Raw genomic sequence first — 17,584 nt, 5'->3', positions numbered from 1 at the left:
AATGTTTTTATTTGATAATCATTTTATTTATTTAAAATTAACTTCATGAACTCTATTTTTACCATTATATTTTCATGTATGTTGTCCACTTTCAATAAATATTTTAAAAAACTAAACTAAAATGTGGAAAAAAATCTGATAACAAAAATTTTTTATAACTAAAAAAATACTATTTTTAGATTTTAACTTACAAATTTGAATATTTATTTAAGAAAACCGAAAATCATGATAAGAAACTATATATATATATATATATATATTAAATGGGTCTTAAATTTTAAAAAAAATTTTAAATTCAACCGTTGTAGAAATATGAATTGACTCAGATAGAACCTAATGTTTATATTTAAAATTTAAAATTTGGTACACTACATAGAAAAATGGTGGCTAGATATAATAGAAATTTATCATCCATATTTTAGTGCATGCAAATAGATAAACCTACTTAAAAAGTTGAAAAGTTGTAGAACGGTCTCTAAATTTAAAAAATATATATTTTTAGTCCCCGAATTTTTAAAAATAGATTTAAAAAATCCCTCAAATAACTTTATTTTATTATTTTAAATAATTATAACATTTTAAATTAGAAAAATAATTTTTAAAAAATCACATCATTTCTAAAACTTTTTTTAAAAAAATTTAAATATCATATAATTATTTTTTAAAAAATCAAACAAAAAGTAATTCAATGACCTTTTAAACCTATTTTTATAAACTTAGGAACTAAGAAGATATATTTTGGAAATTTAGGGACTAAATTGACCTATTTCCCTCGATTATTATATTTATTGTCTAAAATATTAGCTACCTCGTATGCTTCATTAGAATTATATCTAGTGCTTCAATGTTTGTTATAAAATCGTCGTTAGTATGCATGACTATACGTATGTAAGTCTAAGTCATTAAAGCTAACACATTTATTTTCAATGAATAGAACTAAAGAGAGTCAGTAGATGCAAAGCAAAAGATGTGCTTTTCTTAAGTCAAACTTAGAGATAAAATCTTAGCATCACTTAATATAAAAACATGTCCATCAATCTTTATCTTTGATATAAAGTTTGACCTTCGAGCTTCATATATATCTACAACATATTTCCTTAGCACATATATTGCTTGTACTTCAAGAAACACACCTATATTTATTCTTTATTATTATTTTTTTACAATATAATTTAGATATGACAATATTCTAAATCGGAAAAGAACTTTCGTATTAGTGACTATATTTTATATTAGGTATACCATTCATGTATTTTTCTCAATGATACAAAATAGTATATCTATTATATATTTTCTGTTAGTAATAGGATGATACTCAATTCGTTTCTTTATTTATTACATCTAATACATGTGGTGGTGGACATTAAAATTGTTTTCCCGATTGATACCAACTATATTCAGATTTACATGATATAATTAATTAATTATAAAGAGAATATATTTGCAAGAAATAAGATTTTTCACATTCGCCATTTTTTTTCCCATAAAAATTGTATAAATACAACAACTGATTATCTAAAAAGAAAAAATTTCAATAAAAAAAAAAACTTTAGGCGTTTCAGCCTCAACTTCAGCTCACTCCTTTTTTTAGCTTCAATTATAATAGTTGGTGTTTTCAACTATTACCAGTATTACTATATTTGAAATCTATTTTTGTTACAATATTTACTATTTATGACCATGTTTATTATTTTCTATTTATAATTTTTTTCACTATTTGTTATAATGTTTACTATTTCCTAACTAGACTAAAATAATTTACTTCCCAAACTCTATTATAGACCAGATTAAAATAATTTAGGGTAATTACAATTTAGGGAAATAATAACCAAGTGTATAACATCATTTAAAAAAATTACAAATTTATCAACGATAGACTTAGAATTTTATAATTGATAGACTCTTCCTAGTGATACGATCTATTACTGATAAACTTGTACAAATAATATGGTTTATCACTAATAGACTATTTAAATTTTGTCATATTTGTAATTTTTTTACATTATATTATATCAACTAATATTTTCAGTCTAATGTCTATATTTGCAATTGTCTCAATAGTTTATACTCCAAACACAGACTATTATAACTCATGATTATAATAACCAGTCCCAAAAACTCCTTTTAGATTAAAATAATTAGAGTGAGCTGAGCTGTTAAGGTCAAGGGGAGAGGGAAAATAATAATAATAATTGAGAGAAATGAAATTATATTGTGTTATTTTAATATTTAAATATATTGTCCCGCTCTCGTTGCTTTGCTGTCTAAAACAGTTAACAGCTAGCCACTTGGCTTGGCTTACTCTCCTTCTCCTTCAAAATCCTTCTCTTTACATTTTCACTTCTTCCATAACTTCTTCCATCTTATTCTTTTCCCCTCTGCTCCATTATTTTCTGGGTCAGTTCTCATTCTCACTTCTTTCCTTCTCATTTTCTTCTCTCAAATCTTGTTTCATTCCTCACAAAATCCCCTTTTCTCTTCTTGGGGTTGTTCGTTCTTGTGATTTTACTGCTTCTTTTCATGATCGATGCTTGTTTATCGCTGCTTAGGAGCTTGTTCTCTTTGTTTCTTGCTGTGGGTGTGAAAGAAAATGAAAGGGGGATTTTGGGTGAGCGTTTAAGAAATGGGTTTGATTTAGTTTTCTGGGAAAATGTTTAGAGATTTGGATGCCACAAAATTTTGGAGACTGAACTTTGTGAACTACACACTGAAATTTTCTTTTCTCTAATCAGTTTCTCATTGATTGTTTTCTTTTGTCCTTATTCTCAATTTGAACTGAAATGTCGTTTTGCTCAATCATCCATATGGGGTTGGCTTTCAGTGTGTTTTTCTTGATTTGCTCATATATTGTAAAACAAGATGTGGCCATTTTCACTTTCCACCCAGTTTCTCTGTTGTGTAAGTCATAGATGGTTCTTTATGTTTGGTTGTTTGTGTTGGTTTTTATAGGTTGGATTTTGGGTATTTGCTGCTAGTGGAAGGTTTTGCCCCTTTTCCAGTCCCCTTTGTTTTCTCCTTGGTGTTTTACATGCACATACCTTTCTCTTCTTTGATATCATGAACCAGTTTTGCTGTTTGATCATATAATTTGTTCTAGATCCTTTTATCTATGAACTTCAAACATAAATTCTAAGCAGCATATTTGTTATTCCTTAAATGGTCACTTAATTTCAAGCTGTGTCTCTGTTGGAATTTGAGTAACTTTATGTGCCATTGTGATTCTGAGTTAATTGGAAACTTCTTGTTTTGTTAAATATGCAGAAGGTTAAATTCCACTTTTCTTCTTTGCTTTTTCTTTTCCAATTGTAGAAACTTTCATGACAACTATTTTTTCGATCTCGCTGGGGTATCCATCTTGCATTTCTAAGACTACCTTTGTGAACAGGGTCATGTCAATTCAAGTTTAATACTTCTGAGCAATTTTATTAATAGTTTATCGGCATCTTGATACCACGTTATCTGGTTTATATGAAATCATTTTCATTTGTCGCCTCACAGTTCAAGTTGGGGTTTATATAACTTGTAATTCTGGAACATGATGAAGAGTTAGTGAAAACTAATTCACTCATTATCAATTTATGACTTTTACCTGTCTTTATTGCAGCAGATAAGCATCTTGATTCGCCATAATGACAGACCTTGAGGCCTCCAAGCCACAAAAGAGGAAGAAAGGCTGGGTGGACATCTTGGTTAATTTTCGATGGATCATAGTTATTTTTGTAGTTCTCCCATTCTCATTCAGTTTCTACTTCATCCAATATCTTGGCGACAAACGATCGGAGAGGAAGTCCTACAAGCAGCGGCAGATTGAACATGAAGAAAATGTCCAGAAAGTAGTCGAACGCCTCAAACAGAGAAATCCTTCGAAGGATGGTCTTGTCTGCACTGCCCGCAAGCCTTGGCTTGCGGTGGGAATGCGAAATGTTGACTACAAACGAGCACGCCACTTTGAGGTTGATCTATCGGCTTTTCGGAACATACTTGACATTGACAAGGAGAGAATGATTGCAAAAGTTGAGCCCCATGTGAACATGGGACAAATATCTAGAGCCACAATTCCGATGAACCTTTCACTTGCAGTAGTGGCCGAGCTTGATGATCTTACTGTTGGTGGTCTCATCAATGGCTATGGCATTGAAGGAAGCTCCCATATCTATGGCCTTTTCTCTGATACTGTTGTGGCCTACGAGATCGTTCTTGCAGATGGCAGGGTCGTAAGAGCAACCAAGGATAACGAATACTCGGATCTTTTCTATGCTATCCCATGGTCTCAAGGAACTTTGGGGTTTCTTGTGTCTGCTGAGATCAAGCTTATACATATAAAGGAATATATGAAGCTTACGTACCTACCTGTGAAAGGCGACCTACAAGAGATTGGGCAGGCGTACATGGACTCATTTACACCTAGAGATCTAGATCAAGATAACCCTGAGAAAGTTCCCGATTTCGTAGAAACCATGATTTATTCTCCTACGGAAGCTGTGTGCATGACAGGAAGATATGCATCCAAAGAAGAGGCCAAGAAGAAAGGGAATGTGATCAACAGCATTGGTTGGTGGTTCAAGCCTTGGTTTTACCAGCATGCACAAAAAGCACTGAAAAAGGGGGAGTTTGTGGAATATATCCCAACAAGAGACTACTATCATAGGCACACCAGATCTTTGTACTGGGAGGGAAAGCTTATTCTTCCATTCGCCGATCAATGGTGGTTTCGTTTTCTCTTGGGATGGATGATGCCTCCCAAGGTCTCCCTACTGAAGGCTACTCAAGGTGAAGCTATCAGAAACTATTACCATGAGATGCATATTGTCCAAGACATGCTCGTGCCTCTTCGAAGAATCGGGGATACGTTGGAGTGGATCCACAGGGAGATGGAGGTAATTTTCTTCTTCTCCTTTGAACTTATTTATAATAGTCCTCTATTAGCTTGAACGTTAGAGTTGATATCTTGTAACATGCCAAGGAAGAACAAGAATTGGTTGTTTTGTTAGGGAAAACAATCCAAATTGAATATCTTAAGCTTGTCTGGTTAAATAAACTATGGGTTGTTTACTACTACTAGTAGCAATTCAAATTAGAATTTGGGATGTTTGGAGTATTATATTGGTTACATTCTTAAATCCTTGCATCTGCAGGTGTACCCATTATGGTTGTGTCCCCACAGATTGTTTAAACCCCCAATGAAAACAATGGTGTCTCCTGAACCAGGATTTGAGCTACAACTGAAGCAGGGAGACACTCCTTATGCTCAAATGTACACAGACATTGGAGTGTATTACGCTCCTGGGCCCGTTCTGAGGGGCGAAGTTTACGACGGTGCTCAGGCAGTTCACAACATGGAGAACTGGCTAATTGAAATCCATGGTTTCCAACCACAGCACTCAGTGACGGAGATGAGCGAGAAAGACTTTTGGAAAATGTTTGATCCTGAACTTTACGAGGCGTGCCGAAAGAAGTATGGAGCCATAGGGACGTTTATGCATGTGTATTACAAATGTAAAAAAGGGAGGAAGACTGAGAAGGAAGTCCAGGAAGCTGAAAAAGCTCAAGCTGAAACTGCTTATGTTGATGTAGAGCAGGCAGCTGAGTGATGGTTGTGAATTAGTGAACACAATAAACAAATTAGTAGCATTCTTGTACTTTACCCCACTTTGTTTCTGGTTTCTCTGTATTTAATAATGTCTTGCCTTTGAAATTTTTCAATTCAAATTTCAACTGTGTTGTATTTGTATTGTATATTGTAATATCCAAACTGAAAAGAGAAAAAAAAATGGTTAAAAGAGTAAATCCAATTTATTAAATAGCTCTATACTTGTGTTGTTCAATTTGCATTATCTTTTCGAAGCGGTGATAATTTGACAACTATCTTTCAACTTTCAAACTTAAAACACCTAACTACAAATTATTTTTAGACGTGTTTGAAGTGATTTAGAGTGAATCCACACATTTTGTATTGTTTTTTATCTTGTAATATCTTGAAACTATCTTTTAACTTTCAAACTTGAACACCTAACTTCAAACCATTTTTATACGTGTTTTACGAGTTTTAGAAGATTGTAGGTCGAAAAGTTATTATAATTTTATTGAACTTTGAATTTTGATCTAATAAATTTATACATAATTAATAATGTTAGCTTTGATTGGGTAGTAACGAATATAGTTTAATATGATTCAAAGTTATTATAATTTTATTGAACTTTGAATTTTGATCGAAAAGTTATGGCATTTTGATTAGGTTAATAACGAATATAATTTGAGATGATAGGAAACAAATTCAAGCTAAATGAATAAGACAAATGAATAAAGTTAGGAATAGATGGGTTCAACAACTTTGATTGGGTAGGTTGGCAAAAATATCACTCTAATTGATTTATGCTTGCTAGTTCATTTCTATTTTTATTTAATTAGTTTATTCTCTTATATTATATGGTGTCAAATTATTATTCATGGATTGTCAAGATGAGTTTAATTCAACAATAATTAGCACAAACTTTCATCTAGAAGTGAGAGGTTTGATCTCCTATTTCTACAAAGTTGTACAAAAAATAAATATATTATTCATTGGTTAAATTCACGTTCACATTAACTTTAAGTAAGACAGTTAATAACATATTCGTAAGATCGAAATTATAAGAGTTTTTAGAATATTATGTGCAATAGAATTATTTTACATTATCCTAAGAGTAATGAATTTGTTTAAAATTTTTTAAATAAACACAATTATCCAAAATTACACAATAAATTTATAATTTAGTCGTAAACATAAATTATAGTTTCTGCATTACACCTGCAGCTAGATAAAATAATTTATATAACTAAGTAAGAAGCCAAAGATCTCATTTTGTAATTATTTTGCTTTTTTCTTCTGTTTTAAAATTATGCTTGTTTTTCTTTTAAATTTTTAAGTTATGGTTTTGAATAGTTTTCATCTTTTTGAAAAAAACAATTGAATTTTTAATCGAATTTTAACAACAAAAATAAGTTTCAAAGCCTGGTAACCATTTGCTTTTTTATTTTGGTTTTTGAAAATTGAACTTATTTTCTCTCAATTTCTTATAATAGTTTCCCTATTTTTCTTAAGCAAAAAAATCGAATTCTTAGCCAAATTTTTTTTAAAAAAAAAAAAAAAAAAAAAAAAATTAAAACTTTTCTTTTCACTACTACAAATACAATGTTTTTTAACATTTTTTAAATGTCACGAATGACTTTTCTTGACGTTTTTAAAAACATCAAGGAAGCTAGTGTCAAGAATGTCGATTTTCTTGATGTTTTAAAAACGTCAAGAAAAGTCACACTTGAGATTTAAAAAACGTCAAGAAACACTAACACTTGATATGTTTGAAATGTCAAGAATATGAGCGTTCTTGACAAGGAAGAAACATCAAGAAATTTTTTAACTTAACAATGAAAAACATCCAGATATATCATACTTGACATATTAGAAACGTCAAGAATATGGGAGTTCTTGGCGTGTTAAACATGTCCAGAATATCTATAATCTTAACATGTTCAACATGTCAAGCCTGCTTGTGATTTTTTTAAAAAAATTTATAATGTTGACATTTTTACCTATAATTGCTCATGTATTTTGATCCAACAACCACATTTGGTATATATATGGCATACATTCATCAATCAAATAAACAATACATGCACTTTCAATCTTATATATTAACCAAATTTCTATTAATATCTTTATCAAAAGTTCACTTCTTTAACATTGTCAATATTACAACCTTGTGAAGCATTTCTAAGTTAAAAGGATATGAAAAACCCAAAATGAACAATTCTAACGTTATAGACAACCCCATATCAACAATTTCAAAAGTATAACAACTATCAACCCCCATATGAACACATTTTCTATTTTATAATCAACCCTCATCCCTTCTATGAACAATTAAGAAAAATTACACCTATCAATCTCATATGAAGTAATCCTAGCCAAATCTCACTCACTATGCTCTTGCCTCCGCAAGAATAACGTAGCTCACCTTGAACTCGTTGCTTTTAGCACTTACATCAATGAAATAATATACCAAAACTACAACATATAGATTGAAATAACTTAAAATTACTAAACTTAAGCACCATAACCTACAAAGTCCTAAAACTTAAAGAAAAAGCAAGAGTGACATAAAGAACATGCACACAAGATCTAGAAAGATGAACACACACTGCATAATGGCTCGTACCTGTTGGATTTCCTCATAATGTAATTTTTATACTCCAGTTGAGGCTAAAAATAGAAAATAAAACAAGAAATTATCGACAGAAGCTCTCACAAGAAGGCCGTAATGAATCAAGAATAATACATTTGAAAGCATAACAACAAGAAAGAGGGATTAAGATCCTCCTCTAATTCAATATAATTATTGTCTTGTTTCATGAGCTTCAAGTTAAGTCCAATGTTCATTCCAAAGGACACAGTCGCTGCATACATCCATAAATCATTAAAACTCAACAAAATAACTTAAAATTCAAGCACTTTGAATCTATTCTAAATAACTTCAAAAAAAAATCAAACTTTACAAATTAGATGAAGAAACTGAAGAAAAATAAAATTTATCAAGAACTAAAAACAACAAAACAAGATATAAAGTCTACAAGATTACACAAAGATGAACGGATAGATGGATAACCTTCTTAATTGATTGATCTAAACAAAGTTTTCTCTTTTGTGAATTTCTCGTAAAGTGCTTGAAATTTGACAATTTCGTCCTTCAGATAGTTTTGACACTTAAAGAAGCCATATTGATTTTAACACATCTGAAATAGCTAATTTACAGAGAGAATATTGTATCTAATTGTGTCCAAGTTTGTAGGTACCTGAGACGATTGTAAGAATGAGAAAGGGAAAAAAACCACAGTCAAGTGAACTGCAATGAAACCAAATATCCAATTAGCAAGACAACCCTTGAAACAAAGACAAAACATAATATTCCAATCATACAGGGACAGAGAAGGAAATCCCAAAGGATAAATGTAAAACTTCTCTCTTCAAACAGTCCCCGACTTCTTCACTAATTAAACATAACATTGTTAATCCCACACCTCTGTGTAGAGAGAGAACAAAATATAAACACAAAACAGTCCCAATTTATTAGAAAAATAAGGCTCACACAGACGAATTGATATTAACAATCATCAACAAAGTCTCTTGACACAATCTGCTTAGGCATGAGTCTTTTTCGTAATCGAACACCGATAAAAAAACTCATGACAGTTAACCGACCAAATCAAAACGGGTAATATTAAATAAAATTAACAACAATCAAACTGAAGACGACGATTAACAAATACCACACTCCAATATTTCCGATGATGCAGGTAAAAATCACGAGAACCCATATCAAAATTTATGAGCGTAGTGCAGAAACACACAAAAACATCTGCGTAATAAAAGTGAAACCATATCAAAGGGGGAAAAACCCTAACTCGAGAACCTAAAAGCCTGCGAAGAACAATCACAACCAAAAGTGAAAATAGCAAATACAGAATCCAAAACAACCAAAAGAGTAACTAAAATTATTTAATGGATCAAAATGAACCTTGAACTAACCCAAATGCTCTGTGAACTAACCCAAATGCTCTGTGGAACAATCTTGAATCTGAGAATGGAAATCGAGATCTTCCGATTCGACTGCAAAATTGGATGGCGGTTGGATTCCGTTAGCGTCGATTAAGGATCGGAAGATGAATTTGAAGAACAATCGAATTGAAAAAAAATCATGAACTAACCCGAAGGTTGGGCAATTTGTGTTTGGCGCAGAAACGTTTTATGGTTGTCGTTGTTTCTATTTATATAGGTTATAGCGTTTGGACGCTATCGAGAGTGTTGCAACTCTGTTTGCGTGAGGCACGCAAGTTTTTCATTTTTTCGTCAAAATTCGTAGCGTTAAAACGCTGCCCTGTATATTCTACAATTTTTTACGTTTTTATAATATTAAGAATCCATTAATTGAACTTGACATTTTTAAAACGTCAAGTACTATATTTTCCAGAAAAAATGCACAACCCCTGTTTTTTAAAATCAATTCTTGACTTTTTTTTCTTTAAAATCACCTATTTTTTGACATTTTTTTCATAAAAACATCAAGCATTTAAAATTACAAAAGTCAAGAAAGGTGGTTTTTCTTGTACTGTTTCGTTAGTTTTCAAATTTTGACTTGATTCTCGAAAACATTGGTTGAAAGTGGATAATAAATGAAAAACAAACAAACAAACTTATATAGGTAGAAGTAGAGTATTTATAGGAAAATTTCACAAAATGAGCCAAAACCCAAAAGATTTTCTACCAATGACCTCTTCCTAAAAACTTTTCTACTATTGATCTTCTCCCTATGCGAAATATCAAAATTACCCCTAGTTTTTAAAAAGCCTTCAGACCGCCACATTTTTTCTTCCTTCTACGATTTTCTCCGTCCTTCATTCAATGTGCATTCAATACACCACCAATATTCCACCAAAACATTTATTCCCAACTAATATTCCGAAGAGAATGAAACATCTCTCTCATTATTCACTTTCTATCGTCGAACTCCCCACGAAATTCTCTCATTGTTCTCTCGTAGTTTTCTCTTAGAGTTTCAGCCCAACATCTTCGGATTCTCTGATAGCTTTCTCTCATAGCTTTAATCGTCAGATTCAGTCCACATTTCTTCTTCCTTCAACGGTTTCTTCAACCCTTCATTCAATGTTCGATTTCTTCTCTCAAAACAATTTCATAATAAGTGTCGTTTAGCATTAAATTACTACACAATCGTTTATAAATTACCAAATCGTGTAGTAATTTATACATAATCGCTTAGGAATTTATATACGATCACTTAGTAATTTATACACGATCGCATAGTAATTTATACACGATCGTTCACTTATCAATAATTTGTTTATCCAATTGTAGATCAATGGTGCTACTTCGCATCTTTGTACGATTTGGTGGGGATTAGGATGAGTCCAGAAGAAATTATGTTGGTGGTCATATGAAAGGTCTGAAAGTCAGAAATGATATAACAGTCAGTGAATTAGTGAGTATGATGCACCAACAACTAAATATCGATCCGGATATGTTTGATATACACATCAAATGTTGCTACAATCTGTTAGTCCCGACTCCCTCAATTGACATAGTCGACGATGAAGATCTTAGTTTCCTTTTAGAAGGCAATGAGGCATCCCGGATGTCATTATTTGTATCAGTTACACCTGCTAACAATCATGAAGTACACTAGCATTGCAATCCAACCAATCAATTTAATCCAATTCATACCATGTCTTCAATTGATGATCATATTGAGCCATGTAACTTGGGGGATAACCGAAGTGAAGCTTGGTTTGGTCGGAATAGTGAACCTAGATGTACTTAACAATTCAATACTGAACATGGATATGGACAAACTTCTTCAACACCTAACATCCACGTTCCAACCCCACCTGCTCTCGTTCCACCGATTGTGATGCCTTCGGTTCTAATGCATTCCACTGTTCCAACCTGCTCCCGTTCCACCGGTTGTACAACACCAATCATATTGTACAAATTTACACTATACAATATGAAATTTTAGTACCAGTTATATTCTGTACAATACCAATTATACTGTACAATATGTAATTTTAGCATAAATTTATCTAAACGACCGCTTAGTTATTTATTTGCTTAGTTAAATGTACAACACTAATTGTATTATAGAAATTTAGCACAATTTTATCTAAACGAAAACTAAACGATCGCGTAACAGTTAGCTAAACGATCACTTAGTATTATCTAAACGATCGCATAACAAAACCTAAACAATCGCTTAGTATTAGCCAAATGATCGCTTTATAAATTACTAAATGATCGCGTAATGGATATCTAAACGATCGTGGAATAGTTAGTTAAACGATCGCTTAGTATTATCTAAACGACCACATAACAAAAAGTAAATGATTGCTTAGTATTAGCCAAACGATCTCATAATGGATATCTAAATGATCGCGGAACAGTTAGCTAAACGATCGCTTAGTATTCTCTAAACGATCGTTTAATAAAAACTATAGTGGATAGCTAAACGATTGCTTAGTATTCTCTATACGATTGCGTAACATTTAGCTAAATGATCGCTTAGTAATATTTATCCGATCGCTTAGTAATATCTCTCCGATCGCTTAGTAATATCTATCCGATCGCTTAGTAATATCTAAATGCTCGCTTAAAGTATTCGTAGAGACGCGTTCACCGTGCGGTCTGAAGGCTTTTTAAAAACTGGGATAATTTTGAAATTTCACATGAGGAAAAGGTCTGTGATAGAAAAGTTTTTAGGAAGAGATCATTGGTAGAAAAGTTTTTGGGTTTTGAGTCATTTCGTGAAATTTTCCCGTTTTTATAAACTTATCTGTAACAATTCTGGCCTAAGATTTGGACTAAAATTTAAAATATTCAACACACGATGCCTTTGCATTTTTTTACCTCCACTACAACATGACAATGCTATCTTTACTTGTCTTGAATTGTTTTTAAGAGTTATCGAAAAGGAAGATGTCCTTCATATCTTTAGAATCCTCTCTTATGGTTCATTCATAATTCCTCGTTAACTCCAAAGATTACATCATTAATTTTCAAAAATAAAAAAACAAATAAGTAATTGAGTTTTTTTATTTAGTTTTTGTTTTGTTTTCAATTTTGTTTTTTATGTTTCATTCTTTTTTTTCCGCCGGGGATAAAATAATCATTTTGTTTACCAAACGCACTAGGTTTTTTTTTTTAAAAAAAAAAAAAAAAAAAACTAAAAAAACAGAAATGAAGTAGGAACGTCGAGCTGTCAGTTTCTTGTAAGAGTTGGAATATTCTTAATTTCGAATATTATATCTACTTAATTGATTCATTTTTATATTTATATATTGGGGATTGGAATCAAAACTCTGTCATCTAATTGGACACTATTCAAATTTCTATAAGAAATATAAATCCTTTAAACTATTTAGAAATTTGGTCTCTATATTCAAATGATAAAATGAAGACTTTAATTATTATATACGTAGATAGTAGAATTAGACATGGTTTTAACAAACAAAAAAAAAGGTTTACAACGGTGACAATTGAGAGTCCAATATGTAGTATGAACTCTAATTTTAATTAGGGCCAATTGAAGTTGACACCAAGGAGTTCAAAGAACATCCCTAGTGAGTTCGACTCATTTCAACTAAAAAGATAGTACAACTAAGTCCACTGAGAGATGGTCAAACTAAGAAATGAGGTTGAGATAAGGAGGTCGAACTAAGAAACGAGGTCGGGTTAAGAAAAGAGGTTGAACTAAGAAGCTTTTAGGCGGTGCATGCCTTTGAAAGCAATGGCAGTGCGTGTCTTTTGGCCATGCAAATGAGTAAATATATAAAAAATAGGATGATAAAATAAGAAGAAAAGAGTCAGATTGACGCCCATGGGTATCACTTCCATGGAGCAAATCTCCATACAGGGTTGTCATGTCACTTAGGGACTATTTGGGGCGCTGAGATAATATAGGATGTGGAGAGTTCTGATGTCTAGAGAGTTATGATGTTTTAGGAGTTTTGATCGAGTATGAACGAGTATGTTCAAGCATTGAGATGATATACGATACACGGAAAGAAAATAACGGTAAGATACAAAACACATTCCGAAAATGGGCACACAAACAATTAAAATCGATGAGATAGTATAATGAGTCTCCAAACATTGAGATGATATAGGATGTGGGGATATACCATCTCATGTTGAGCTCCCAGACAACCCCTTAGATTTTACTAAATGTTTACCACTAAAATTTTATGTATGTTGTCCATATTGTCTACAAATCTTTTAAAAAACAAAACCAAAATGTGAAAAACTCTCTATATATATATAACCAAGATAACTAAGGGGTCATTTGATAACTAATTGATTTTTTGTTTTTGGTTTTTAGGTTTTCGAAAAACAGGTACGTTCGGTAACAAACCGAGTTTTTTGTTTTTACAATTTTAAAAACGTATTTACATTAGTCAAGGAATTTTAAAAACCAAAAAAGAACGTTTTTATAAAACTGTTTCCGTTTATTGAAACCAAACGTACTCATGCTCGTCATCTCTTGTGCACAGTCTTTCTTTCTTTCTTTCTTTTTTTTTTTTTTTGAAATGAAAGAAGTTTCATTAAAGAGGAGAAGACATTAAAAGTGAATTGAGCTCTTTCTAAACTAAAGACAAAAGCCACAAAGGAAAAGAGTCCATCCAAAGTACAAAGGATTCTCCAAAGGAAGCCAAAGAGTGTGCTAAATTGTTACAATTATGGAAAATGTGGTTGATTGAAAAAGAAGTAACAAGTTAAAGAGTTGCCTTAATTTTATCACACCAAACCCCAATTTCATTACTATACGAAGAAGAACACCACTGAGAACCCTAATTGCCATGAGGGAATCTGATTCAATCTGCAGAAGATGAAGATCGAGGTTCATAGCCAATTCTGATCCATGAACAATAGTAGCCATTTGGAGGAGGAAGCCAATTTGGAGAAGCCCATGATGAAGAAGAACGAGAAGAAAAAGCCTTAGAATTTGAGTAATGCCAAACCCAAGTATCATCACAATGATTTTTCTTCTCTTTTATTAAGAATGCATTTAGCTTAGAATCATTCCAAACTCCATTTGGTTCAATACACTCACCATTGTCTAGTCAAAAGCTGAGGGATTTTGAAAGAAGATTTTGAATGTCGATTCTCTAGGAAAGTCAAAGATCTTTAAAAATGAAAATTTTAGAACCATCACCAACTAAACAACACTTCTCACATTAGAATGAACTTTTTCTTGGAGAAGGTCACAAATTCGGTTCGGTTCGATTTGGGGTTTGAATACTGAATCAAACCGTTTTCTCCTCTAATATCTTGGATAGTACATTGCCTTTGTTGTGTACAAATTTTCTTTCTTTTTGTTTCTTTAATACATTAAAGAATTTGTCATGGATTTCAACGACATTTGCACTCTACCAAGCATTTGTCCTCCACTTCTCACACTAGGATCAAATCCCAGTGATACAATTTTTTTCCTTCACCCTTTATATGAAGGGACTGTTGCAAATATAGACATTAAACTCAAGGTATTAACAGATATAACACAATATTAAAAAAAATGTAAATATGGCCAAATTTAAATAATCAATCAGTGATAGGTCATACCATTGGTAAGAGTCTATCAACGATAGAAGTCTATCACTGATAGACTTGTCCATATCTGCAATTTTTTTTATATGATGTTATACATTTGGTTATTATTCTTAAAAATGTTACCAATTGCAATTACCCTTATATGAAATTGATTATTTTCTTTTACACTTGTATATTATATTGAATGTAAAATAGTTTCACAATATTTTTTTTATTCTAAATTCTTATCTCTTTTATATACAATAATGAGTATTTACACATTATACTGTTTGTTGTGTCGTATCATTGAAGTGTTGCATTCACATATTGATAGTTCGTCCTATCTTAAGAGATGATTATTCATGACACATTAGTATCATATCGGAAACAATGTTGTCTTAAGTAAATAACGTTCATTGGGTTTAGATGGATTATTTTCATTGTTGTATTTGAAATGAAACTATTTTCTTATATTTTATCAATATGTTTATTTCTTTTATTTTTGTCCATTTGATTTGTGATTAACCCGTGCATAAAAAAATTGATAATGTTTTTATCAATATGATTTAAAAAAACGTTAAAAATAAAAATATAATTTTATAACTATGTATATTTGATGGAAAGATATTGTAATAATAGTTTGATTTCATTTTTATTAAAGAAAAAAAAAAGTATAAAACTAAATAAGTAATAAAAAAATCATCCTTAATTTTTTCTCAAAAAATATGTTTTTGTTTCAATTTCTAAAAAAAATGAAAGGGAAATTATTTCAAATGGTAAAACTGTTGAAAATATTTACAAGATATAGCAAAATTTTATAACTATAAATGATAGACGTTGATAGACACTGGTAGACTTCTATCAGTGTCTATCAATGTCACTGATAGACACTGATAGAAGTCTATCAGTGTCTACTAGAATCTATCATTGATAGTTCCAAAATTTTGCTATATTTTGTAAATATTTTGATTCATTTTTCTATATTTAAAAACAGTCCAAAATGAAAATTAAAAACAATTAGAAATCACGTTTTTTGTTTTTTTTTTCTTTTGTAAAAAAATTTTAAAAAAATTACCAAATATGAATGATTTTTGTTTTTGAAAAACTAAAAATCTAAAATAGAGTTTCAATAACCAAAAACTAAATGGTTATCAAATGAGCCTAAGAAAAGTCGTTTCTATTTAGATATTTATTGAAGGAAAACTGAAAATCATGATAGGAAGATTGAGAGAAAACAAAAATAAATTTAAAAAAAAAGACAAAAAAATAAATTGATTATCAAATGGGATCTTAGATTTTTCATTTTGTTTTTCTTTCTTTTCTCTAAGTTCAACCATTGTAGAAATATAAATTGAGTCATGGACTTTATAGATAGCGTTAGATATCTTATCCAATAAACTAGGTTTAAATGGACATTTATATTTAAAATTAAAAATATGATATGCTACACAGAAAAAATGTAGCTTTTTATATATTGTTGAATATGATGGTGGTTAGATATAATAGAAATTTATCATCCATATAGATAAAACTATTTAAGTTGAACTTGCTATTGCATGGTTTTGACAACTTAGACAAGCACATGATGCCAAAAGTTGTAGAATGAATTTACAAGTGCTTCAATATACTTGTACTTGGAAAATGTATATCACAAGATTACATTTATCAAAAGATTATTATATTTATTTACTAAATGCTTTATTATACTAATTTCTAGTGCTTCAATGTACATATATATTACTCTCATTAAAGCTAACACGTTTATTATTCTCTAAACTTAAGAGACCATTTCATGATAGAGAAGCCACGATGTCCTAATAAATAGAGCTAAACATTCACTAGATGCAAAGAAAAAGTTGTTCTTTTCTTGAGTTAAACTTATAGATAAAGCCTAGCATGACTAAATAAAATATGTGCCCATCAATCTTTATCTTTTATATAAATTTTGACTTGGGGCTTGATATATATCTAAAACACATTCCTTTACCATAAGTATATATAACTTGTACTTCAAGATGCACACCTATATTTATTCTTCTTTTTTTTTTACGACATGTTTGGATACACCAATCTTCTAAATTATGAAAGAACTTAGGTATCAATGAATATTTATATTAGATATACTGTTGATATATTTTTATTTATGATATAAAATAGTATATCAATTATATATTTTGTGCCACTAAAAAAAACTACATTTCTCATTCTAGTGTTGTATTTTGTTTAAATGAATTCAAATTTGGGTCTGCGGGATGGATGAGCAAAAAATTAGGTGAAAAATGTGAAATGATCCGGTTTTTGAAAAAAAAATGCTGAATGACCCTTTATTGACGTTAAATTCGAGTGAAATTACCAAAATATAATCGCGCGCACGTGGAAAAGTAGTTTCGCTCTCACATGTCTCTCTCTCTCTTCTTTTTTTTCACTCACAAATTACTATATCTCTCGCTCTAG

At 30.9% G+C, this 17,584-nt stretch overlaps 1 protein-coding gene and 1 long non-coding RNA gene across 7 annotated transcripts; one reads left to right on the top strand and one right to left on the bottom strand.

Moving 5' to 3' along the window:
* Positions 1-2,213: 2,213 nt before the first annotated feature.
* On the top strand, positions 2,214-5,801 carry LOC120070196 (delta(24)-sterol reductase-like). Of its 6 annotated transcripts, none has more exons than XM_039022057.2 (3): positions 2,214-2,397; positions 3,605-4,877; positions 5,136-5,801. In XM_039022057.2, the coding sequence occupies exons 2-3, from the start codon at positions 3,630-3,632 to the stop codon at positions 5,589-5,591; spliced, it is 1,704 nt and encodes a 567-aa protein (XP_038877985.1). In that variant the 5' UTR covers positions 2,214-2,397; positions 3,605-3,629; the 3' UTR covers positions 5,592-5,801. The 6 variants fall into 6 exon arrangements, with proteins under 6 accessions (XP_038877985.1, XP_038877986.1, XP_038877988.1 ...); XM_039022058.2 differs by having other exon boundaries at positions 2,232-2,608; XM_039022060.2 differs by having other exon boundaries at positions 2,241-2,397; positions 3,608-4,877.
* A 2,358-nt stretch (positions 5,802-8,159) lies between these two features.
* Positions 8,160-9,847, bottom strand: LOC120092264 (uncharacterized). Its single transcript, XR_005485978.2, has 2 exons — positions 8,830-9,847; positions 8,160-8,433 (listed from the first exon to the last, which is right to left on the bottom strand). It is a non-coding gene; the product is annotated as an uncharacterized LOC120092264 (long non-coding RNA).
* Between the last annotated feature and the right edge of the window lie 7,737 nt (positions 9,848-17,584).

This window comes from Benincasa hispida, chromosome 1, assembly GCF_027475165.1.
Source record: "Benincasa hispida cultivar pf3 chromosome 1, pf3_genome.v1.1, whole genome shotgun sequence".
Lineage (NCBI taxonomy): Eukaryota > Viridiplantae > Streptophyta > Magnoliopsida > Cucurbitales > Cucurbitaceae > Benincasa > Benincasa hispida.
The sequence above is the reverse complement of the archived record's forward strand: the minus strand, read 5'-3'. Positions and strand labels throughout refer to the sequence as shown.